This window comes from Clarias gariepinus, chromosome 13, assembly GCF_024256425.1.
Source record: "Clarias gariepinus isolate MV-2021 ecotype Netherlands chromosome 13, CGAR_prim_01v2, whole genome shotgun sequence".
Taxonomy (NCBI): domain Eukaryota; kingdom Metazoa; phylum Chordata; class Actinopteri; order Siluriformes; family Clariidae; genus Clarias; species Clarias gariepinus.
In genome coordinates this window covers 5,760,238-5,787,762 of record NC_071112.1, presented here as the reverse complement: position 1 = coordinate 5,787,762, position 27,525 = coordinate 5,760,238, and the positions used below count along the sequence as shown (strand labels likewise).

Sequence of the window (27,525 nt, the reverse complement as noted above, 5' to 3'; positions counted from 1 at the left end):
TAAGTTTCATTTAAATTGTTTGTATTAATATAGATTTCCATTCCTCTTCGCTTCACTGCTGTCAAATCTGTCGAACTAAACGTCAGCACCAATTGGGAGTTCTGGATGAAAACCTACATCTTCTGACTTTGACGTCAAACGCGAGCTCGGTCACCTCTCCATCCGCCCACAGTACGATTAAGTCACTCCACCGTGAGTACTACACTGGGTTTGAACTCACAGTTTGGTAAAAGCCTTTTTTAAAAAAAAATAAAAAATCTACATATTTACAGTAAGTGTTAAATTGTTTAAGTTATTTTAAACGTGTATGTTTAGTTTAAAAAAAAAAAGTGAGTCTTCTCTAGTGAGTCCCCTCACAGGTACTAGATTTAGATTTATTATCATATTTTATTATTAATATTATTATTTTTTAATTATTATTTAAATCATTGTTTTGCCTCCTGTGATAAACTTTCTCGTAAGTGAAGGTATATTAAAAAAATAAAATTGAATTAAAAAAACATTCAGTGGAACATTAGTAAAAAAATAAGCATAAAATAGAATAAAATGTATATAATTAAAGGTATAAAAAGAATAGGTATAAAAAAATTAAAAAGGATGTATATCAAACATAGAATTAAAAGCAGAATATGAAAAAAATATGAAATGAATATTAATATAGTATGTAGTGTGCAAATTACACAAGTGTATGGAAAATGTAGTAGAATTATTAGTGTAGCAGGATATTATACAGTATAGAGAAATAAAAAAACAGCGGTGTTCTACACTATCTATGTCCCGGTTTGATTTGAACGGCACTTATAGAAAGAAGATCTACATTCCTCATTTTCACATTTTCAGTGTGTTTGAAGGCCTTTGAAGCGTAATTACAAGTGTTTTATGAGTGTCAAAGACTTTTTTTGTGGGGATTTTTCCCTGATTTTCTCATCAGTCCAATTCCTCCCCGTCACTAGGGGGCACCACATTAAGGCTACTACTACCACTCATAGTAGACTGCATCTTTTTGAACTGCTCGCTTACACACCATTGGAGCGGCCAATCAGCTCCATCCAGACCTCCGGCTGCGAGAGGTTACAGCATCACCCGGGATTCGAACTTACGATCAACGGATGATAGGACGAGCACTTTACCAGTGCGCCACTCGGACGCCAAAGTGTCAAAGACTTTTACTGATAATTACATTGAGTTATTATCTTTTTCAAGACAACTGTATTTAACCGCGGTGTGCTGTCAATCAACTTCTGGCCCACATTGCGTAATCAGTGCTTGGAGTCCGTCAGAGTTTGTGTTTTCGTTTGTTCACCCGCCTTCTCAATACTGACGCTCTGCATGAACTTCATGTAATTATCAATAAAAGTCTTTGACACTCTTGAAACACTTGTAATTACACTTCAGGGTATCAGAGGAACATCTGACACAAAGATCTAAAGGCACTGGAGCCGCGTTGAAGAAGCGGACTGTCACCTGACCTGTGTGTGTGTGTAGTGTGTGTGTGTGTGTGTGTGTGTGTGTGTGATCACTACTACGAGATTAAAATCCTGTTTATCAGGCTCACTATAAAAGATTCAGTGACGTAACAGAAACACAGGAGTGTCAGAGACAGAAAGAAAGCAAACGACAGAAAGAAGAAAGAGAGAAGGAAAAGGTGGGAAGCAAGTAAAGGAAGATAAAGAAAGGCAGAAGGGGAATGAAACTGATGAAACTAATGAAGGAGATGAAAATGGAAAAAAAAAAATAATTAAAGGAGAGAACAAAAAGGAGAAAGAAAATAAAGGAGAGAGGAGAAGAATATGAATGAGAGAAGCAAAAAAGAAAAGAAAATATTTTTTTAAGATAGGAAGACAGAAAAGGAAGAAAAGAAGTAAAGGAAGAAAAAGAAAATGAAACATGAAAATGGGGAAGGAAGAAAGGAAGGAAGTGAAAGAATAAAATGAACAAATGAATGAAAGGCAGAAAAGAAAGGGAAAAAAGGGCAAAAACTAAATGAAATGAAGAAAAAGAGGACAATTATTAAGGAAAGGGAAGAATAGGAAGTGTAAAGAGGAAGGACAGAAGCGATAAAAGATGAAAGAAATGAAGAAAGGAGGGAAAAAAATGAAGGGAAGGACGAAAGGAAAGAAAGAAAAAAGTGACAGTATGAAAGGGAAGAAACAAACGAAGGACACAGCGTCTCTCACACACGTCTCCACACACACTTTAAGCTCAATAGAGAGGATTCTCTGTACAGGGAAAAACATTTACACCCACACACACACACATATATTAGTTTAATTTTAGCCGTGTTTAGTCTCAGGAGAGACGAGTGTGGTTCATAAAGTCGAGGCTGCGGTTTAATCATCTCTAATTTACCTTTTGCTCGGAGTCTGGATTTATTGTTTATTTATTTATTATGACAGAAATTATGAAAAAAAATTAAAAATCTTTTAAGCGTGAGAGTTCGGGTCAAACGATCAAACATTCACAAACAGTTGAAGCACCGTACTGCGTCTAGACACCGGATGCAAATCAAACGTAATGGATATCAGTTCTGTCGCTGTGATATAGTTTCCATATCCAGGCATCGATCCGTATCGTCTGACCGTTACATCTTTATTAAACTACTACACGTGCTGTGAATAAAACACAACAAACCAGGCGCTTTACACTCACAGGAGAGAAAAAAATCTGACGCTTTCTGAAACAGCAGAAAACAGACAGAGAGAGAGAGAGATTTATTTAAAGCTGTTGTACAGTATTTATGAATTTGTTAAACAGCTCTAACACTCCAACAAGTCTTCTAGTCTTCACTGTGGCCTGCACTGCCATTCAAAGCATAAGCTTTATGGAAAAAACACACACACACGTACATCATAAAGAATCCTCTGTATTTCTGCGTTAAGGTCACAGAGCTGCACTCGATCTACACTGTACATTTATTCATTCAGACTGTGTTCATAAAAAAAGAAGAAGAAAAAAAACACTCCAGCTATAGTGATGTGTTTTAAAACTCTGAATGTAAAACGTTCTCTCTGCACATCTGAAACGCCGGCCTCCCAGGAACTCCTTAAATATCCCAAATATGTAGAAATGGCTTGGAGAAAGAGAGAGAGTCAATCGGATTTACATCTTCATTCACCATAAAGTCCCGGTTTGACTTGAACGCCCCACGTGAAGGACAGTACTGTGATGTTACTTTTCCCACTAATTGAAGCTCCAATAACAGCATGAGCGAGACTGATTTATTCCTCAGTACATACATTTTTCTTTTTTCTTTTTTTTGTGTTTAACAACTATGTTTTTATTTTTACACAAATCCCAGCAGCTAGAGACAGACATTCCCGCTTATTTCAGCGCTAGGACTGGAGACTCCTTCCAAAGAATGTGAGATAAATATTTCCTCGGAATTTTCCTTTCCTAAGTCACAACACACTTCTAAAATAAGTTCATTATTATTATTATTATTATTATTATTGTAAAATTACACATCCATAATATTGACACTAACAAGTATTTTATTTTTCCTTCAGTTCATTTCATACCAAAACATTTTAGTTCAATGACAAATGATAAGAGTTTTAGAACTTTTTTTTGTTAGCCTTCTAGTTAAAAACAAAAAACATCCTTAGCAAAACAAAAAACAAATTCTTCATAGTAAAGCACTATGAGCGAGTATTATAAGATCCGTCCAACGGTTCGAAATTCTTTCGGACACCCGAGTAATTTTCCACACAGATATACATCAATCAATCCATCAATCAATCAATCCGTCACCTCGCTGTACTTTTCTCTCAGGATCACATGGATACTAAACGGATCATAAAGTCTTGTGAAATGTCTTATCTTATAAGATAATGTTTCATTCTGTCATAAAAAAGCCCAGGTTTCATCCCTGCCAAGAATTTAACCCTTACATTCACTCCCTCACTTTCTACACCGCTCTATGCTGAGTAAAGGGTCACAGGGGAGCCTTTTACAGGAGACTTAGGGCACAAAGTGGGGTACGACCCTGAGGTACACTCAGTACGAGACAATTTGGGAACGTTAATCAGTCTAATCTGCATGTCATTGGACTGTGGGAGGAAACCGGAGGAAACCCAGCAAGCACGAGAGGGAAACATGCAAATTTTTCGTCTACTTTTAAACTGTGAAAGCATAAAGAATTAGAAGGGAAGTAAACTTAAGACTGAAATAGACATAAGGGTGGGATTATTTTCAGATGTTTTTTTCCTTTTTTATTTAATAGATATATAGATAAATAGATCAATTGTAAAAAGTTTTATAAAAAAAAAATTTTGCCTTATCAAATCGGACTACTAATTAGAAGCACAGAAATGGAGGGGTCAAACTTTTAATTAAGACTGTATCCACGCAAAATACATCTACTGTACAGTATATAAATACCAAAAACTTTTTTTGTCTGTACTGCTCAGAACTTGCTCTTTCAGTGATTTTTATTTATTTTTTTTACATTTCATATATTGGAAGAACCTAAATCTCTTCAGACAGATTTTGTCACAGCATCACGTAAAAAACTCTCCTAACAGAATCGAATGAAATGTTTGCATTATTTAGATATGTTCCTGACGTTTAACCTGCAAATCAAAAAGTTAAGTAAAAGCGATGTTATGAACAGTTATGTGCCAGATTTAATAATCTACTTATAAATAAATTTTGTGCTCAATCTAAACGTAATATTTTTACAAGGATTGGTTCATCAAGTTGTGTAAGTGAATTTTACTGCTCTGGAGTCGGTCATTTAGGCAAAACTTCATCTTTATTTGATCCCGCTTCATCTTTTTCAATTTCTCATCTGTGATTTGCAAACAAGGCGTAAAACGTAAACTTCTTAATATCCGCTCTTTCGCTGTGATTGTAATACGATGAAATGACGGTAGATTTGTTTTGTACAATTTCCTAATATTTCGTCACCAATCCAGTGGAAATCAATACAATATAATAACATTTTGTGAAATCACAGTTTTAAAAAAGATTACAGGGTTCATCTCTGTTGAGGGCCAACATAAACGTGGGCTTCAATCTGAAATGTTATCATCACCTGATCATCTTATTTTTAGCATCAACCTTTTTAACTATTTCTACAAGTTATTTTTTCCGACAATGACGTGTAGTTATGCTAGTTTAAAATAAAATTATTATAAAAGGCACAACGCTACCACTAACTATATATATATTTTTTTGTCTAATCATGCCTGAAAGCGAGATTTGAAATCCCAGAATCGGACGCTTTTACAGAAGAACATACCGTGTGTGTGATTCACACTCATCATAAGAAGTAATGAAGCTATGATGAAATTTAATGTAATGTAATTTAATGACAGGTTACTTACCTTCTACATAAAGACACATTTTTTCATTCATTGATAATCTGTCTTGTTTGATCTCCTTGTGCAGGTTCTTGTTTTGTAATAAATCTGCTAATTCCTTGTTTTATTAGTTTTTTTTCCTTCTTCTTGTTGTTTGGTCAGGATGTGAGAGGCATTCTCATTAAAAGTCTGAAACAGTGAGCTTTTAAACCCTTTAAACACATGCCTCTGCCGTGTCTCCTCCTCCCAATTTAGTCTGAGTTATTATTTTTAATAATAATAAAACTTTTAAAACTGCTAAACCACCAGGAGGTGAGTTCTCCTGGTCTCTATTCGTCAGTAGTGTGAGTGTGTGTGTGCACAAGCTGAGCCAGCTGTAATTATCCCTCACTTTCTCCCCTAGGAACCCCGGCTCCGTCCCAATTACCCAACTCCCTCCCTATCCGCGCGCACTACCACGCATGGGCTTGACACTGACGCCATAGTGACCTACTCACAACGCACGTACCCTTTTGGAACGCGACCTGCGTCATATGCGTAACATCCAATCATTTATCAGCTTTCCTTTCCTGGTTGGTTTTGGCCACGCCTACATTCTTCAAATGACACGTACTTTACTGTGTGTATTTCAACAGAGATCACAGTTTCCGCGACGATAACCTAGAATGAATCAAGGTCACACTACTAATTATCTTTTATCTAACACCGTTAATCAGCAAACAGAAGAGTCCAACCATAACCTTAATTACGACACCGAAAAACATTCAGGTGACCTTTTAAAATAAGAATTATCACCTGAAGCGGAAACGCATCGATCATTAATGAAACATCACCACGAGCAATATAATCACTCCACAAACGCAATCATAAGTGATGTTTTTTCCCTTACTTTTGATGAATTGAACACAGAAATCCCGAGTCTTCGAGCAGGAATGCTAATAATGTTAGTCAGTCAGTCAGACACGCACGCGCATCCTACAGATGATGCAGACTCGCGAATCAGGGTGCGCGCGACCGCGGAAGTGGTTGTGGCCGAATCCCAAATTACTTCCTGTCGCCTCCACATGTGCACTACAGAGCGTGCTGGCTTTGTAGGGCACTAATAATGTACAAATCATAATATTTAGGAATCCATCACCAGTGATGATGATGATGATGATGATGAAGTGCTTCATGATAGTGATGGTGCCACATTGTGGTGCAAACAGAGTAAATAAATAAAACAGTCCACCATACTGTCACCTTGCACCACCACGGTGAAGGGTTCGATTCCCACCATAGAGGCTGCATGTTCTCTTCTCTCCGTGCTTGGTGGCTTAGTCCGGGTACTCTGGTTTCTTCCACAGCTTAATTGGCAGTTATTAAGCCGCTTCTTCAAAAACCTATTTTAGACGCGAATGAAATAACAAATTACAGACCGATTTTAAACCCTCCGTTTATATCACGGAATATTTTTATTAGAAAAAGTAGTATCAGCTCAAATATGCACATTCTTACAGGAAAACAACATCTTTGAAGAATTTCAATCAGGTTCCAGGCCCCATCATAATACAGAAACTGCACCAGTTAAGATTCCAAACGACTTGTTTTTAGCTTTGGACCAAGGCTGCATCTCAATACTAGTCTTGCTTGATCTTAGTGCTGCATTCGACACTATAGATCATAATATTCTCATAGATCGCTTACAAAATCACATAGGTATTCAGGGACAGGCATTAAAATGGTTTAGATCATACCTGTCTGATTGATACCATTTTGTAGATCTAAATGGAGAACCATCTAGTGAAATATGGGGTCCCACAAGGGTCAGTTTTAGGACCACTTCTGTTCTCAATATACATGCTTCCCTTGGGTAACATCATTAGAAGACATAGAATAAGTTTCCATTGTTATGCTAATGATACCCAATTATATATCTCAACAAAACCAGACGAAATACCTAAGTTGTCTAGACTAACCGAGTTTGTCCAGGACATAAAAGATTGGATGACCAATAACTTTCTTTTACTAAATTCAGATAAGACAGAGATATTACTCATCGGCCCAAAAACCAACACACAACAGCTTTCACAATTCAGCCTGCGTTAAGAAGGATGTACTGTTACTACCAGCTCAACAGTAAAAGACCTGGGTGTAATATTAGACAGTAACTTGTCTTTTGAAAATCATATTTCCAATATCACAAAAACAGCCTTTTTTTATCTTAGAAATATTGCCAAACTTAGGAGCATCTTATCCATATCTGATGCAGAAAAGCTAGTTCATGCATTCATGACCTCCAGACTGGACTATTGTAATGCATTACTAGGTGGTTGTCCTGCATCCTCAATAAACAAGCTTCAGTTAGTCCAAAATGCAGCCGCCAGGGTTCTCACTAGATCCAGAAAATATGATCATATAACCCCAAGATTATCATTCCTGCACTGGCTACCTGTTCAGTTTAGAATTCATTCATAGTATTACTTACATACAAGGCTTTAAATGGTTTAGCTCCCACATACCTAACCAGTCTTTTGATACGCTATAATCCACCACGCTTCTTAAGATCACAAAACTCTGGACTTCTTGTAATTCCCAGAATTTCAAAATCTACAAAAGGGGATAGGGCTTTTTGGATTTAGCTCCAAAGCTTTGGAATAGCCTTTCAGACAGTGTTCGGGGCTCAGACACAGTTTCCCAGTTTAAAAGTAGACTCAAGACGCATCTCTTTAATCTGGCATACGCGTAACTCATCCCATAACTTCATACTCCAGTACATCTATCCTGAATGGCAACTACGCTAATTCTCTACATCTGTTCTGTATTTTTCTACCCATCCCGAGGCATCTGGAGGAGATTGTGCCAGCTTCAGTAGACAAAGGCCAACCCTGTGAGGATCCTGAGGCATCCAGAGAAGGACCAGCTCCAGCTGGATTCTGCTTTATGATGGTTGGAGCTACACATGCTGCTCCTGTGCTTCCAGTGATCCAGACCCCATCTGCCCTCTGCACCTACTGACTCGTCCCTGTGCTGAACTGAACTTAATGTTAATTTAAGAAAACTTCTGTTGAGTCTGGTTCCCCTCAAGGTTTCTCCCTATTGCCATCTCAGGGAGTTTTTCCTTGCCACTGTCGCCATCATCCTTGGCTTGCTCATCGGAAACATTTCATTGATCATTCATTCATCTCATTATTATCTAGACAAATTTTTCTCATACATACACACTTCCAAATACTTTCTTTAAAAAAAAAAAAACTTTTATTTTTGTGAAGCTGCTTTAAGACAATGACCATTGTTAAAACCGCTATATAAATAAAATTGAATTGAATTGAATTGAACAGTCCAAACACAAGCAAATTAGGCTAACTGACATCACCCCCCAAAAAAAAAAAAAAATTGTGGTATTGTGGTATTCTGATCTCCATCCATCCATCCAACCATCTAGAAACCTCTGTTGTTCAACTAGGGCCCATGAAGGTCAATGGTGAATACAGTTTTTCCAACTGTGGTGGGACCGCCTACGGGTACACTACGGGAACACCAATAAGCCTAACCTGCATGTCTTTGGTCTGTGGGAAGAAACTGGAGAAAACCCACCAAGCACAGGGCGAACATGCCAACTCCTTGCACACAGACCCTGAGGCGAGACTCGTAACCCGGACCCTAAATGCGACAGAGCTAACTACTAAACCAGAGTGCTGCCTATGATGATGTCACAGAATGATATTGCAATTGCAATGTAATTTGACTGGTCTGTGCAGTTCTGACTGTTTTTTTTTTTTTTCCAGTTCGACTGGTAGTGGTGGGAGCTCCAGTTTGACCTGATCATTTACCACTCACGTCACCTCCACTGAAGCTCAAGTGACTTTCTCGTCAACCACATTGAATGGTAACCACGATTACAACCACAATTATTCATTCCGCTGGCCGAACCAGGGCAATGGGAAGAACAGAAGACATACCCACTTAAATACAGACTCTGATGGTATTTAATAGTAGAAGAAATTTGAAAGGTAGTGTAGTGGTTAGCACTGTCGCCTTGCACCTCCAGGGTCCGGGTTCGATTCGGTGTGCATGGAGTTTGCATGTTCCCCCCGTGCTTGGTGGGTTTCCTCTGGGTACTCCGTTTTTCTCCCACAGTCCAAAGACATGTAGGTTAGGTTAATTGATGTTCTCAAATTGCCCAGAGTGTGTGAGTGTGTGTATGTGTGTGTGCCCTGCGATGGATTGGCACCCTGTCCAGGGTGTACCTGCCTCGTGCCCTAAGCCTCCTGGGATATCCTGAATACAGGATTAAGTAATGGTGTAATGATTAGGTAATGATGAGTGAGTGAGAAATTTGAAACAAATTCACAGTAAGAGATGCTGATTCTGTTCAACTTAAAATTCCAGAATGCAATACGACACAGTTGTGCTGAGCTACTGGCCAAACTCGGCATCCATGATGCAAGTCTTCCCTTCCACCACATCCCAAAGGTTTGAGATCTGGTGAGTACGGAGCGCGTTTGAATACAGTAACCTCAATGGCATGATAAAGAAACAAATTTGAGATCATTTTCGCTCTCGTGAAGGATATGTGTGGTATCCTGTGCTTATATAGGGATGGACACCATCTGCAACAATACTCAGGTAAGATGTGGCATATAAAGCATGCTCAGTTGGTATGAAGGGGCGAATAGATCCATGCTTTCATGTAGTTTCATATTTAAATTATGACTCTACCATCCGAATAGCAGAAATGAGACTCATCAGACCTCATCATCATTATCTTTCCAAAGTTCGACTTTGTGTTGTGTGTTCAAAGATGTTCTTTGATCTATTGTTACCTTTCTATCAGCTTGAACCAGTCTGGCCATTCTTCTTTGACCCGAACAAGGCATTTTCTCCTAGATCGATGCTGCTTACTGGAAATGATCTCTTTTTTAGACCATTCTCTGTAAAACCTAAAGAGGGGTGATGTGTAAAAATCCCAGTAGATCAGCAATTACAATTGATCATCCTGTCTGGCACCAGCAGATTGTCTTGACCTTGTCTACATTCATAAATTCTCACAGGTGCTCCCATGTGATTGGCTGGTTAAATATTAGCATTGAACAGGTCTAACTAATTACCTAAGGGGCCACTGAGTGTAAGTTTAATAGCTTTAATATTTTCGACATAGCATCAGTTTCTTTCCTAATGAACTCCTTTCAAGTGTCACCTTACAATAGGTCGGACCTTTTTAAAAACTCTAAATGTTTACGGTGATTTTTATATTTATTGTTCTAAGTTCTAATTCCTATTCACTTAATCTTCCTAGATCTTATACATTATGTGATCTTTATTAGGCGGCCCCAGTGGCTTGGTGGTTAGCACTGTTCAGGGTCCGGGTTCGATTCTCGCGTATGGAGTTTGTTCTCCCCGTGCTTTGTGTTTTTTCTCTGGGATCTCATTTTTTTTCCCCCATCGTCGAAAGACATGACGATTAGGTTAACTGGTGTTTACAAATTGCCCTTGGGGTATGAATTTGACTGGAGGTCTTACCATAGTTAACATTAGTCTTAAAAAAAAAAAAAAAACACAGCTTTGAAATATCCTCTATATACGGTAGAAAGCGCTTGGCGTGGAAATTATGAAAGTCCGTTTGAACTTACAGGCAATAAATACACACAAAAAAGAAAAACTCTACACATTTAATAATAAACGTTGTATATTTTGAGGTTGCACACTTTTGGTTTGCATGACTGATAAGTCGAACTTACTGAATTAAACTGGCGAAACATTAACACAAGTAATAAAGGTTTTATATAAAAACACACCCACAACCAGAGCAATGAGACAAAACCAAATCAGTTGACATCAATTTTTTACTTGTTTATTGAACATCTGTCTGGTACAGTAATTTGACACCCATGCATCATGGGAAATTTCATGTTTAACTGGTGATGTACTTTAACAAACCAAGTTTTTTTTGGAGGCTTGACAAGAACATACACATACAGCGCGCAAGACAGAGAGAGAGCTTATTGACCTTAATATACTGTACTGTCTATGTGACCTATCAGACTTCATGGCTACTTTCTCACCCTGACCGACTTATTTGTGCAAATTCTCAAATATAAGAGCGACAGCAACAGGCACCGAATTAAAACACGACCTGAATTCTAGACACCTAGAACCTACAGGTTCCTATGTTACAACATACATACACACATTCCTGTGCCTATATGTGATCTAAAGAATTTCTACAGATGTATTTTTGAAAGAAAAAAAGATGAAAGAGAGACAACAATGGAGTGCTTTTTGGGGGGTTTCACAGACGTGCGTCTGGGCGGAGGTGTGTGTTCTGGGCTCGAGTCAGTCACACGCCGAGGAAGGAGGTGGCGGTGTCTCGCTCCTCGACCAGCTCGGCTGCCGTGGCGTCCATCTTGGCTCTGGAGAAGTCGTCGATGGACAGACCCTCGACGATCTTCCAGGTTTTACCCTGCAAGAGAGGAAGACCTTCAGGATTCAGGTTCGTCCGATATCTAAACTGATATAAAAGGGTCTGGGCTTTAAGGTTTTTCTTTCAGTCCAACGTTAAAGAGCGGCGACTTAAAATTTTGAACCACATGCGTATCTGAAAAATCCATCAAGCTGATCTATCGCTTGTATTCTGTTGGTCAATTCACTGTCAGAGCTAATCTGTATAGATCTTGTCTCACAGGGGAGTGGTGGCTCAGGCGGCTAAGGTTCGAGGTTGTTGATTTGGATCTGAGCCGAGGATCTGAGTTTGAGTATTTCACTTAATTTTACATATATAGCGCTTTTAACAATGGGCGTTATCGCAAAGCAGCTTTACAGGATCAAAAGGAAATTATGCAATCGTATATGAAATGTGAGAAAATGTGTATAAATCGGTATGATCGGATTGTCCCTGATGAGCAAGCCGAGGGTGACGGTGGCGAGGAAAACCTCCCTGAGATGGAAACAATAGGAAGAAACCTCAAGAGGAACCAGACTCAACAACAAGGAACCCATCCTCATTTGGATTATAACGGATAGCAGAAATTGATCTGAAGTTGGAAATTTAATACAACAGTTGATGGAGTTGGGGTCATTATTGGAAGCTCAGATACATTTACATTTAGGCATTTGGCAGACGCTCTTATCCAGAGCGACTTACTTTAAAAAAAAAAAAAAATCTCATTACACATCTGAGCAGTTGAGGGTTAAGGGCCTTGCTCAAGGGCCCAACAGAGGCAACTTGGTGGTTGTTGGGTTTGAACCTGGGAACCGTAGTCCAATGCCTTATCCACTGAGCTTTGTTTTTGGTTTTTGGCAAGGAAAAACTTTCTGAGATGGCAATAGGAAGAAACCTTGAGGGGAACCAGACTCAACAGAAGTTTTCTTAAATTAACATGAAGTCCAGTTCAGCACAGGGACGAGTCAGCAGGTGCAGAGGGCAGATGGGGTCTGGATCACTGGAAGCACAGGAGCAGCATGTGTAGCTCCAACCATCATAAAGCAGAACCCAGAATTAGGGGACTTTTTTAAAGAAATGGGAACAATCGTTTTACTGCGACAGGCCGCAAAGTGCCTAAAAATACAGTTTAAAAAATGGCTGTTTATTGAACAGCCTCAGCAGCGACCTCGTTTCCCCTTTCGTCTGTTCCAACCACTCAGCATTCAGCATCACCACTATACTAATCACCGGCCTGATCATCTGTCATCATCTGCACTGGGTTATGCCTTAAGCTAGATGTTTTAAAGCTTGAATAATTCATAGATCACTGTGTGGCTTAACAAACAAAAAACATTCCTCTGAAGCTGCTCAGGTACAGGGACCGGACTAAAAATGAGAGCCTTCAGGAAGCCTGGAGAACTGTTCCTCAAGACTACTTTAAAAATACAAGGAAGTACAAGGAACTCTTTGGAATAAAAATAAGATAAATTGATGGGAGGCTCAAGACTTTTGCACTATAGAAACTAATTTAACTCTAATCTGTTACTGTGCACGTAGAATAACACACTCTGGTTTCTCTCTGTGGTGTAAAGAACCTCAATGTAATTTTAGTGTCATTTCTTTTATTAGCTTAAACGAACGCTGGACAATCAAAAATGAAGATGTGAAAACTTTATCTTTAACCTTTTATCATCTGTATACAGTTCTCTCTCTCTCTCTCTCTCTCTCTTACCTTGATGGTGACGGGGAATGAATAGATAAGATCATCAGGAACGCCGTAGGAGTTTCCGGTCGAGTACACGCCCATGGAGACAAACTCGCCCTATATAATACAAACACAAAGTGTGAAAATTCAGGGGAAAAAAAACAAAAAACATTAACATTCAGGTTCATCTGGAAATGAGATTGAAACCTGTTCAACTCAGCATGGTGGAATAATTCTAATAACGCGTCAGAAAACACTGACTACACAAAGACGAGACAATAATAGTGAAAATGCAGGAGGACAAGTCACACATGAAACACTAGATTAGGGAACACAATAGGTCTTGCTCTCTATATATAGCAGGTAATAATGTATAAAGCATTTAACACGTTTTTAAACATCCAGTATGGTGAGAGCGGGTGGAGCAGGTGAGCGTGTCACAGCGAATGAACGTGCACAGGAGAATATAGCGAACCGTGTACCGTGGATTTCATTGTTCATGAGGAATTCAAGTCAAAAGTTAGTGAGTTAGTGAGATATAAAAATAAATAAATAAATAAATAAATAAATAACCGAAACAAAGCTAATATGCATTAACGTGCAGTGGTGTTGGTTTGATTTTGTAAATGTCAATTCTTATACATATCTACAGTATTATCTTTGAGTGGCGCGAAGCGTAGCGGTTAGCACTGTCGCCTAGCTTCTTCAGGGTCGAGGGTTCGATTCCCACCCCCCGGAGCGTTGTGCGCGAAGTTCTTCCTGTGGGTTTCCTCCCACATTCCGAGGACATGCTTAGGTTAATTGGCGTTTCCATATTGCTAGTTTCGTGTGCGTGTGCAAGTGTGCGCTGGATTGGTACCCCGTCCAGGGTGTACCCTGCCTCGTACCCCAAAGTCTCTTGGGATAGGCGCCGCCCCCCCATGCTGTGTATTATGTACACAGCATAAGGAGGACAGATGATAAACGAATGAATGGACCACTGCCAATCTAGTGCGCAATACTCCAAACCAGTAGGTGGCAGTATTGCACCAACCACTCGCAGATGTACAGGGGTTACATTTTCTGCAGCTACTGTCGTGTACATATATGGTTTCAATATACAGTATATTATACAGTCAAGTTTAGGGAATTTAACATTTTAAGGTTTTATAAAAATGGTCCTAAAAAAAAAAAAAAAAAAAAAACATGAATTCTGAATTAAAAACTGACCCTTCAAAAACAAAAGATTTAAGTTAATTTGAGTTAAATCGCACAGCTCTAGACCCTGCGACTGAGTAACAGTGAAACACGTCTCCGCTGTGATGTAACAGACAGGGTTAGACGTAGCAGACCTCGGCAGTGCCGCTCCACAGGTCCCTCATGTGGTCACAGATGGCCTTGGCAGCAGACATGGCGCTGGAGAGCTTGCGAGCTTTAATGACCGCCGCTCCACGCTGCTGAACCGTCTGAGGAAGAGACACACACACGATGGGAGAGCGTTTACAATCAAGGACAAAAGCTAAAGAACTTTTCATAACCATTATGAGAAATTATTAACGAAAGTTTTCTTCTTTTATCTTTGCATATTTTTTTATTGTAAACAAATGACGACCATTTCCGCTGGCGCCGCACGATTAATTGTATCAAAACTGATATCACAATGTGCGATTATTTAATCACGAAAGGCTGCAATATAATTGTGCGTAATATGAACAGTTTAGAATTTATGTAGAACAAGTTGCAAAACAATCAAAATAGCACATTTACTAGTTTAATATCACATTTTAAAATGTCAAAATAATTGCAATGTGATCTGTTTTTTTATCTAATCGTGCAGCACTCGTCTCCCCCCTTCCTTCATTTTGTTCAACACAAATATCCTAGATCCTAACGAGCGTCCCATATCCCGTACGTCCATCGTCAGGCACTCATCTGACATCTCTCTCACGAGTAACATTTTCTAGCTCGTCTCCGGACATCATCTCTCAGGCGTATACACGGTCTACCCCAGGGCCTCCTTCCACTCGCTCAGGACGTGCTTGGAATACAGCTGATAAGGTTAGCCTCAGGTAACCTTTCACGAAGCAGGAGCAGAAGCTTCCTCCTGATGTCCCGTCTCCGAGGCACAGCCCAGCTGAAATATGCTTGTATTCTTTTACTTTCTGTCACAACCCAAATTAGGTGAATGTAGGATGGAATGTAGATTGACTAGTAAACTGAAAGCTTTGCCTTTTGGCTCGGCTCCATCTTCACACCAACGGAGATGCTGCACCGAACCATGCGTCGATATCACGCTCCAACATTTTACTGTCACTCGTCATCGAGCCCTGAGACAGTCGAAGTCTTTTGCTTGGTGCAGCAACTCATTACCATGTCTACTGTAGATTCATCTTAATAATAATCTCTTTTTTTTTCCAGCTATTTAAAGCCAACAAATGGACTCAATCTATTCACATTCACGGTATTTGCCAGACATCCATATCCAGAGAGACTTGCTGTTATTCTTTTCATCTCATTCCACATCTGAGCAGCTGAGGGTTAAGGGCCTCGCTCAGGGGCCCAACAGCGGCAGCTTAGTAACCCGATCGGTCGTCCAATGCATTACGCACTGATCTACCCCTGCTTTACACCTTTTTGTATAACCATTTTTTTTGTACATTTGGAAACTTGCCTACAAAAGTGGAGGTGTGTCCCTAAAACCTGTTTCACATTTTCTGAACAAAAGAAAATGTGAATAGTGAAATGTGAACTACAAATTTGTAGGCTTGTCTCAAAAACACAAGGAAACAATTAAAAATAATCGCACTTCCGCGTCCTGGCAGCACGCCTACTTTTGATTAGGTTGCACTTTTGTTTCCTTGGAGTAGTCCAAAGGCGTGACGTGAAACATTTCTAATTATGTCTTTCAGAGTTGTACACCAAATTTAATTCTTTAATTAATTCATAAGAAAAGCTTGATAATTCCTTTTTTTTATTCTCATAGCTCAATTTTTTAAAGCCATCAATCGATCTGATTATCTAGCAAAAAATATTTATAATATTATTATATTTTTATACCATATGCATCATTATACTCTATGCATGTTCATTTATTTATTTATGTAAGCCAGTCTTTTGAACATTTACGAATGAATGAAAGAGCCACACGTGGCAATCTAGTACTTACAGTAACGACTTCAAGTCTAAATGCATGACGTTAACAACTACATATCAACAAGCGTGTTCGAATCCCTCAAACAAAGAGGCTACACGTGGATCCTAAAGCGCTGATTGTGAAGGGTGAGACTCACAGAGATGAAGTCTCCGTTCAGCCAGTTGTCGTCCTTGACGGCGTCGTACGCGGTCACCTCTTTGCCCCCCACGTTGACCTTGCCGTGGTGCGCGTCAGGGTACTGGGTGGATGAGTGGTTCCCCCAAATGATCACGTTCTTCACGTTGTTGGCCGGGACACCGCAGCGTATTGCCACCTATAGGACAGCAGGGTGAACTGCAGCTTAGGATGAGCGAAATCAAGCGCTGGCGTTTACGTTCAATTTATTTAATTAGCGCCATATTTACAAAAAAACATGTATGTAATTAAACTATTAAAGCTAATGCTGTTAGTTAAAGCTCCATATCCATCATATTTACTTGACTCTAAAACCCTGACTCTTTAATTACAGTCATTTTTTTTTAATCCCCTCCCGCTAAGTAAACAGAGATCACGTCAGCTGCTATTAACTCACTCGAGGGTGACTAAACTGGTAAGACTATTAAAGTTTTCCAAGGTCTACCATTTTTTTTCCTGCTTTCTTGATAACGTGCATCTTCTTATCATAACGAGATAGATAAAAAAAAAAGGAAAGATCAAATGGAACGGCTTTATGGCTGCGGCGACAGATTATCACGACCTCGTTAGACCATAAACGGAAAGTAAAGTCTGACGTGGCGTTCTTTAACAGATTAATTCTACTGTAATATGTCAGGGGAAGTAAAAAACATTATGAAAATAATCAGTATGTGGGTGGAATGACACGATTATTTCCATATAAATGTGCACACTCATGTTTTTTATTGCTTATAATTCAAACGTTTATCAATTCTACCTCAACTCTCTGACGAGTTTTCTCATTCTTTTATGACATTCCTCGCGGTTTCACTTGCACCAAACCACTTAGGTAATGATGAAGCAGCTTGTGTGTGTGTGTGGGTGTATATAATCTTATGACGGTGTTAAAGAGTGTTACTCATGCTGGATTAGTGCTTTGGATTATCTCAGGCTGACTTAAATTAAAACAGGAAGATACTATGAATAGTAACTATAAAAACATACATGCTGTAGATTAGTGTTATTTATGTTTTGTGCTTGTGTGTGTGTGCGTGCGCTTGGACCTGAGCCATGGCACGGTTATGGTCCAGGCGAGTCAGGCAGGAGAAGTTCTCTTTGGGGATAGACGGAGCTGATTTAGCCGCAATCAGGCAGTTGGTGTTGGCTGGGTTTCCCACCACAAGAACCTACAGAGAAACATGATGAAAAACAACAATGTAAAGGTTGAAATTTCAGCTTTTTTTAAAAAAAAATTCTATAGCACAAATGACATGGACTTAATACAATACAAAATACTTTTCTTAAGGGGTGGTACTGTACACTTTCTTGGCTGTTACACTTAACCATGTGTGCAATGTCTGGAAGTAACACTGAGCACGACTTCACACTACCCACTGCTTACAAATTTCCACCTGGTAACAACGAGACAAACTCAAAGGTTTGAGAATAAATTAAGTAACACCTGAAGATTAGTTTGGTCTAAATCCAAATATATAATGATACTTCCTAAGATCAGTCATGAAAAACAATGTACTATACGAAAATTAAAATTTTTCCCCAGATTTTCTCCCTAATTTAGTCGTGTTCGATTCCTTCCCGTCACTAGGGGGCTCCCACATTAAGGCTACTACTACCACTCAGTCGGGAGGGCCGAAGACTAGCAAATGTTTCCTTCTGAACCACGTGACGTCAGCCACTAAGTACCTCTTACCCCTCCCCTCTGAGAGAGCTCGGCCAATCAGCTCTCTCTAGACCTCCGGCTGCGAGAGGTTACAGCATCACCTGGGAATCAAACCCGCGATCTCTGGATGATAGGGTGAGTGCTTTTGCCACTGCGCCCTATTGTGGATCAATCTGTGGCACTGCTGAGGCGTTATTGAAAACAAGGTTGCTTTAATAGCAGCCTTTAGCTCATCTGTATTGTTGGCTCAGGTGTTTCATCGTCCTCAAATTCTCTATGACATTCAGGTCAGGCGAGTTGTCTGGCCAAATCAAACACAGTAACATCACCGTCAGCAAACCAGTTAGTGTTAGTTTTGGCATTGTGGACGTGCTTATCAGCAGATTGAAGCATTAAACTCTCTAAATATTCTGGTAGAAGCCTGTGTTGACCTTGGACACGGTCCAGCATTACCAACAGATGATATGGCACCCAGATTATCCCAGACTGCGGAAACTTCACACTGGACTTCCAGCAACCTGGATTCTGTGTCTTTCCATTCTTCCTCCAGTAGCCTGTTGCCTGAAGACGTCTGTGCACTGGGGCTTCAGCCTCACTCCACTCCTTGTGAAGCTTTCCCAGGTTTGTGAAGTTCTGCTTTGCTTGATAATCTTCTTAAGTTTATGCACCTTATGTACCTTTTTTCTACAACACATTTTCCTTCCAGTCTATTTTCCAATTACCCAGAGCCCGTTCTTTTAGTGAACCTTCTGTGGCTTACACTCCTTGTGGAGGGTGTCGATTCCAAGAACAATTAAAAAAAACAAGCTGTTCCACATGCTTGTCATAAGATACGCGAGTGTACTTAATTACACCTACACACTTGTTTTAGCACTAAAACCACAGTTTTAAAACCACTTCAATGATCAGCACTTGTTTTAGAATTAAGTGCTGTTTAGACGTAAGTGCGAAAAAACAGCCATGAACTAGCTTTTCAAATCATCTGCTCCCCTACAAGTCAAAATACAGGTAGTCCCCGACTTCTGAACGAGTTCTTAAGGCCGACAAAATGAATCTTATATGACTACAAATATACAACGTAAAGCATACCAATCCACTTGTCTAAATCTCTGTCCACTTTCCCCATACTGCCATCATGTGGCCAAAAAGCGTAACCGCGCCTAAGGAAACTAATCTCAAACAAATGCCACAGTGTTTGTTGTCTCTGTGCCCTTAAATCGTGAGAGGAATCCCGGACGCCATTTTGTCTTAGAGCTGTTTTCCACCGTATTGGACTGTAAACTCTGTTGAGGATTTTCCGAAATTAGAATTATTCACCATCAGGACAGATTTACATGATTTTCTATCATCGTGCTCCCGGACTGATTCATTGAAACCAGTAAGGCCAACTCATTTCTCCCGTACCCCCACACCCACACATACATACAATATACCAGACTTTAGACATTTCATACATTCACCCACACACTGAAAATATTGTATATAATTGTAAATACTGGTATCTGGTGCACTGCAGTGTCTATTTTTTGTGTAATACACGTGAGCTACATCCGTGATTGAACCGGGAGTAGAACCGCAGTCTGTTCTTTTGTATTTGCGGAAATTCATAACTCAAATGTTCGCAAGTCGGGAACTACCTGTACTACACAACTTTAAAACCTCTTCACTGATCACGGTCCTTAACCTTATTAACCTTAAAAATTTTCCTATAAGAAATAATGTAAACTCAAATTATTCGTTCCACAGCCCCCCAAAAAATACATAAAAATAATAAATAGAAAATATAAAGTAAAAATAAAACAAATGAATCTGCACTTTACCTTTGAAAAGAATCGCAAAAGAGTAGTGTTTCTGTGTAGAGCAGAGTGTGTGCAAAGTTGAGAGAGGGTTGGGGGGGGTAAAGGCGAGAGTGTGTGTGTGATGGAGCGCTGTGTCAAATTACACATGCACGCGCACACATAACGACAAACTGAAAGAGAGGGAGAGAGAAAATGGATCTTTAACCTCTCTAATGAGACTTTCTTTTGCTTTAAATGTGCGCACATACGTGTTATAAGAAACAGTACAGCACTGTACACACATGCATATAGACACAAAATAACATGTGGTGACAGTGTTCTAGTAAACAGTACACGCATGCACGGATGATGATTATACGTGTAAGAGACGCGCACTAAGACCCAGCAGGGCAAGAGAAAGAAAACCCGTTGCCTTGGTTGTGATCACATGACGCTTGGCGTCAAAACAATACATGATACTCGGTACTCGTAAACCAAGACTTTGTTCGTATTCCAAGTCAACATTTATTAAAAATCTTTGCTTGTCTTGCGGAAAACTTGCATTACTCGCAATCCGAGGTTCCACTGTATATAAAAAAATGTTATATTATTTGAGTTTGACGTTTCACATTTGGTAAAAAAACAACAACAACAACAACATGCATCTAATGAATGAGATTACTTCCTGGGGTCCGTTCTTCGTACGTCGCTTGACACATCCGAGATGAACGGACACATCTAAGATGAGATCATCGTGCTAATTACGATCTGGCTAAGTTGGTTCTTCGAGCTCACCTGTTGTTGATGATTAGTATAGCTGGACTGAGTTGTCTAGGATTATTGCGCGCTCGTGCGTTGGTTTAAAAGGCGATATGCATCGACAGTAGAAACACTGATCACAAGCCCTTTGATTGGTTGACGAAATGGAAAAAGAGCGGCTCAACTTTTTTTTGTAACACCTGTTATATGCTGAAATGCCCCCCTGCCATGGATTGCCCCCCCTACATAATCGCTATCAAATATTATATTAGAACATAAATTCATAGGTTAATGGTTTACAAATTACAAATTACATGAGACAATAAAATAAAATAAGCAATATGAAAATAAATATGTCGTACATGAAAAAATAAAAATATTATGTATACTTTTATATTGTTTATTTTATAATAAAATTAGTTTTCGTCCAATTCATCATTATAAAAGATTAATTTTTAACATATATAAATATTTATTAGCATATTTTTATGACAAACCCCTGAAAAATAAATGTTACAAAAAAAACATTATACAAGAATTTGTATTAATGGTCTCGACGGCTGTCTCATGCCTAGGGTTTATTATAATAGTAATATCATATTTGATAATACTAAACCTATGAATTTATGTTCATATATAATATTTGATAGCGATTGTGTGTGTGTGTGTGTGTGTGTGTGTGTGAGTGGGGGGGGAGTCCATGGCAGGGGGCATATACTTTTCTTTTTCCACGTGAGTCAGTCGTGCTCTTTAACCAATCAGATGTGACCTCGCCATTTCAACCAATCATAACCCGCCAGGAGCGCAGGCTAAATCCTGTTTACATGAAATAAACCTGCTCCCGAGCAGGTTCAAGCTTACGGATATGTTGCTATGACAACAAATGCTAGAAGCGCTTCGAAGAACGAAACAATCCAAGATCAGGACAAATCCACAACAATCAAATCCAGCTAACTGAGTTAGCGACGTACGAAGAACGGACCCCTGTTCGCAAACGTATCTTCGTGTTGATCAGACAAAGCAATCTAGCGCTAAAACATTTGAGACCATTGGGGTGCCTTTACTTACACACATGCCCCCCTCCCCCAATAAATAAATAAATAAATCTCAAAACAGGATTCCACACACACAATAACATAATATGAGGGGGAAAAAAATACAAAAAATACTATAAAACTATACTTAAAAAAAAAAAAACCTGCTAAATCCAAACATTATAGCGTCCATTTTTAAAAAAAATATGAATTACTACAATAGTGGTATAAATATAACAATAACTATTACTGCTATGTATTTCATTATATTGTTATAAATAACAATACTGCACAATAATACGTTAATGGTAAAGTAAAGAACTAACCAAAATTTACAGATCAGTACAAAACATGCAGCAGCGCCCCCTTGTGACCAACTTGTTGCATACAGGTTTCGGCCCTCGGTTCATGTTCAAATCTTCCTGTCTGGGTAGATCAGAGGACTGACATCATAACGAGCCAATATTAAAGCGATTCCAGGTTTATCTTAGAGATCAGTGGCTGTTTTTATATCAAACTTCTAAGGAAAGCATTTTGAACAGGACAGAGCACAATGTGCTGAGATCTGCGGACACTAGAAACTCAATCCTGGGGTCTTTTTACTTGGGCAAATCCAAGTTTTCATGCATACGACATATCGACCATGGCGTAGTGATTAGCACTGCAGCCTCGCGCCTCTGGGTACTCTGGTATTGCCCGTAGTATGTGAGTGTGTGCGTGTGTGTGCGTGTGCAAGCTTGTGCCCTGCGACGGACAGAATTCTGTATAGTCACCTTGACCGTCTTCTTGGCGTACTTATCCAGCGCTGCGCCCTGAGACTTAAAGATGGCCACGTTGGCCTTCAGCAGGTCTTTCCTCTCCATTCCCTCCTTCCTGGGCATAGAGCCCACCAGAATGGCAGCATCCAGGTCCTTAAACGCAACTTCCTCTTTGTCTGTTGGGATGACCTCTACACACACACACACACACACACACACACACACACACACACACACACACAACATTCTGCTGTTAGGCGTGTCCAAATACGCCAGTAAAAAACCTTTAACGAACTAGACAAGACTGTGTTGATTCATATTCTCAACTTTTCTCGTTTCAAGTCTAAGTGATTTTACTACACACCACTTCCAGTCACTCCATGTGTACGGTACATGTCTTGAGTAATTTGAGCAGATTTTGTTATGTAAATAATGTATATATAATTTATTACAAGTAATTTTTTTATTTTGCTTCAGCAAGACTTTCTTGTATTTTTAATGTAGTCTTAAGGAACAGTTCTCTAGGCTTCCTGAAGACTCTCATTTTCAGGCCGGTCCCTGTACCTGTGCAGTATCAGAAGAGTGCTTTCTGTTTGTTACGATGATTTAAAAGCATTTCACTGCATATCGTACTGTGTATGACTGTGTACATGACAAATAAAATTTGAACTTGACAGATGATGGTCAGGCCGGTGATCAGTATACTGCTGATGCTGAACCCTGAGTGGTTGGAACAGACAAGAGGGGAAATGAGGTCGCTGCTGAGGTCGTTAAACCAATTTTCAAAATGTAAAAGCCTGTCGAGGTAAAACATTTGTTACAATTTCATTAATTTAGTCTACTTTTAATTTAAATTGAATCTAAGCTCCATTCCAGGATCACGTTCGTAAGTCGGATTTGTTCTCAAGTCCGACAAAGTAAGTCTTATACGGCTTTAACACGAATATACAATATAAAGCTTAACAATCCACTTGACTAAAACTATTCCCTTTACCCAAAAACTGTAATTGCACCTAAGGAATTGAATCTCACACATCAAATATCACTTTGCCTTTAAATCGCGGGGGGGAATCCTGGATGCTATTTTGTCTCAGTTTTCGCTCGATTTTTTGTTGTTTTCACTTTCTTGGACTGTGAACTCGGTTTTGTTGAGGATGTTCCAAAATTAGGATTTTTTACCATTAGGACTGATTCAGTGAAACATTCACTCATACATTTATTTATAATTTATAAATTTATAATTGCAAATATTGGTATCTGGTGCACTGCAGGTTCTATTTATTGCATGTGAGCTACTGCTGTGATTTGGTCACATCTACGAACGTTTGTAGAACCGCGGTCCGTTCGTATCTGCAGAAATTCGTAACTCAAATGTTCGTAAGTCGGGGAGTTACTGTATCTTAGCATAAGGTAATTGATTTGAACTTCTCAATGCATATTAAAATTGACTAAAAGATGTTTTTTGTGTGTGTGTCCAGCCGTGTGTACAGTATAGTTTACCCTTCAGAAGTGGGAGCGCGCAATCCTGCAGCTCCATGACCACGCCCTCCAGCGCGGGCAGCATGGGAGTGATGTCCAGCAGCACCAGGGAAATGGGCTGATAACGGGAATAAAGCAGACAAAGAGGATTAGAGTGAAGTCATTTAGAAGTCTGAGTGTTAAAGTTATGCCGTTTTTACTGTTATAAATATATTTTTTTTAAATATGTAAATAGCTATTATAATTATTTTAGGAAGAGACCAAGTTATAAACTTCTCATCAGGTTAAGGCAGCACTGTGGTACTGTACTACTGTAGAAATACAAATCAGAAACAGTCAGACTATTACAGTTTCGTGGTTAGCATACGGATTAGTGTTTTTTTCAATGCAAAATGGAACACAGCCACTTTCCATACGCTATCTGGTTGTGCAAACTCAGCTCCGCATTCACCTGATCTTTGCCGAACACATCTCCCTTGGCAATGCCGAACAGCAGGGAATAGGCGATCTGCCCAGCAGCGCCGGTCACCAGAACTCGGATAGGCTCAGCCTGCGAGAGGGAAAAACAAACAAAAATAAATCAATCAGACTGCTGAATATATAGTGTAGCGTCTTGAAAAAGGAAATCAAGATTTCACACTGGCCTCATCCAGGTCTAGTGCCAAGAGACGGCGTCATTAAGGATTAGAGATGGGGGATTTATTCTATTACACATGATGATTTTCTTAAATAAATGTATATGTTTGGGGTAAATATCAGTTTCCTTAGGATCCTGCAGGTGGTGTGCTCCCTGTGGTAAGAGCAAATAAGAAGTTGGTTTGAAATCAATAGGGTCACTCTGATCATTTCGATTTAAACAAATTCTCTCACACATTTTATATTTATTTCCCAAATTTTCTGTAAATTCTGTAAAGCTGTTGTGCGACTATGAGCAGTATTAAAAGCACTATATAAAAAAATTGAATTGAAATGAATTGACTTGCTTAGAATTTTTGAGTATCAAAGCGAAAAAAAGGAAATCAGAGCAAGGTCACATGTGAATTAAAGAGAATAATCCCTAAAGGTCAGGCTGCACATTAACGTGAGCTGACGGAGGTCATAAGGATGATCAGGTCAACTTATATAAATAGAAGCAAGGACGTGATACAAGACACTTTGAAATTCTTAGTGACCGAAAAAAGTAACAGCAGAAGAGAAATAAAAATCTTTTCCTTAACAGCCTCATTTTATTAGCAGCCGCATGTTTGTATCCATGGCAACTGACCTTCAACATCCACAAAAATAATAATAATAAATAATAATAATAAACCTAGCAACAATACATGTTTAATTATCAGAAGATCCATTGATTATTTAACACCTACAAGAGCAAAGTTACTTCAAAACAAACAAACAAACAAACAAATAACTAAATAAAACTGATGATTATATGCTTAGTCAGGAATTTATGTCAATAGTTTGTCAATAATTTAAAGTATTGTCTCAAAGTTTCTTTAAATATAATGTATACATTTTAGCAAAGATCCCCTTAAACATGTCAATGTGGTGTTACCCTCAATACAACACGGTATATTTAATAGTTAAATATCATTGTTTAAACTTTAATATATGTGTATTGTAGCAAAATAATCACTTTTTTTTTTTTTTTTTTAATCATTCGGCCCTGATTTTCTAGCTTTCCTTTTTATAAAAAAAAAATCAGGAAAGACAACAGTGACAAAAGGAGTAACAGACTACAAATAACGTTAGCAGGTGTGTCACATAATTACTTGAAATTACATTTCAATTCGACTGATGATCTCAGCAAGTTTACCGACTATACAAATTCACAGACATCGCACACAATGTTCTCCAAACAATCCTTAAAAGCCCTTAAGCCACTATTCAAGGAAGATTTGTGCACTGTCTGGGTTACATTTTTTTTTTTTTTTTTTTTTTTAAAGCTGCACACTTATTCAGTCTGCTTTGACATGCAGTATTAAGTTCATGTGGGCAGCAACTGACTTCTCATGATCCCAGAACCACTCACTCATCTTCTATACAGGGTCACAGGTGGCCTGGAGCCTACCTATCCCAGGAGATTTAGGTATGTTACACCCTGAACAGGGTGCCAATCCCTTACCGGGCATGTGCACACACACGCTCATTCACACGCTACGGGCAATTTGGCAAAACCAATTAAGATTTAAGATTCTAATTTATTTGGCACATGTACCTTACAGCATGGTGAAGTGACATTTTCACATATCCCAGTTAGGAAGCAGGCGTCAGAACCCAGGGTAAACCAGGATACAGCACCCCTGGAGCAGATGGGGTTCCGATCAGTAACCCATAGCCTTAACCAATTGAGCCACCACTTTCACCATTAGAAAAGAAAAAAATATCCACAGATGTGATACTCTGTTCATTCGGTACGTTCAGGTCGTCAGCTGACTTCATTTTATTGCCACATAACGTTCAGTCTAGACCTGAGCGACTGAAGCAACCCCAGATCATAACGCTGTCTCCAGAGGCTTGTACAGTGGACACTCTGCATGAGGGGTGCATCGCTCCATGTGCTGACCTTCTTACCCTGACACACACATCACTCTGGAATAGGGTCGATCTGGATCACATGACCTTTTTCCATCGCTCTGAATTCCAATCTTTATGCTCTCTAGCAAACTGAGGCTTTTTCTGATGAGTCTCACTAACCATTGGTTTTATGATGGACACATCTGTTTAGTCCAAATTCTGTGCATCCTATGCAGATGGAAATACTCTTACTTTCAACATTAAACATAGCTCTGGTTTTTTACTGCTGATTTATTTTTTTTATCATGCAATTTCACCATGTGTTTTAGTCATCTCCATTCATTTATTATTATTATTATTATTATTATTCCTATCAGTGATTGAACTATTCAGCATGTCATTCCAGGATTTAATAATGGTTTAAGTGATTCTTAACCCAGTTCCAGTCATTTCATATATCTCTGTTGATTAATGCCAATAATTTAACACTTATGAAATGACGACCTTTTTTTTGGCCAGGCAGTGCAGCAGAAGCTTCCTGTTAAACCATTCTGATCACAAAAGAGCATTAAAATCGACTCTGATCATTAAAGAGCATTAAAATCGACATTACTAATCCCTCACCCTTTAAATGTCTCAATAAAACATGCAAACTGATTAAAAACCCTACCATAGTGTAAGATTTCGTCCTGCAAACACAATGCGTCGCTCTGCCACTTGTTTCGGAGGTCACCTCTATTTCTTATACCGGGATCGGTCAAGAGGCGGGGTAATGACGTACACCAGGAATGCATTATGGGAGATGTAGTTCTCAGTGCGCAGTTA

General features: G+C 39.2%; 2 protein-coding genes across 3 annotated transcripts in view; both read right to left on the bottom strand.

Annotated features, from left to right (window-relative positions):
- ugp2b (UDP-glucose pyrophosphorylase 2b) overlaps positions 1 to 6,314 on the bottom strand; it is a 33,003-nt gene extending 26,689 nt beyond the window's left edge. The window contains exon 1 of one of the 2 annotated variants that reach the window (XM_053510511.1): positions 6,193 to 6,314. Coding sequence is in view for 1 of the 2 variants with exons in the window: in XM_053510510.1 (XP_053366485.1) it covers positions 5,328 to 5,358 (31 nt within the window). In the remaining variant the exon portion in view is untranslated. Of the gene's footprint in view, positions 1 to 5,327; positions 5,673 to 6,192 lie in introns of those variants that run through there. The other variant, XM_053510510.1, reaches the window with a different exon arrangement.
- A 4,800-nt stretch (positions 6,315 to 11,114) lies between these two features.
- Positions 11,115 to 27,474, bottom strand: mdh1ab (malate dehydrogenase 1Ab, NAD (soluble)). The gene is made up of 9 exons (XM_053510317.1): positions 27,371 to 27,474; positions 24,638 to 24,736; positions 24,208 to 24,304; positions 22,723 to 22,898; positions 17,762 to 17,884; positions 16,681 to 16,857; positions 14,743 to 14,856; positions 13,439 to 13,528; positions 11,115 to 11,745 (listed from the first exon to the last, which is right to left on the bottom strand). The coding sequence occupies exons 1-9, from the start codon at positions 27,371 to 27,373 to the stop codon at positions 11,623 to 11,625; spliced, it is 1,002 nt and encodes a 333-aa protein (XP_053366292.1). The 5' UTR covers positions 27,374 to 27,474; the 3' UTR covers positions 11,115 to 11,622.
- Between the last annotated feature and the right edge of the window lie 51 nt (positions 27,475 to 27,525).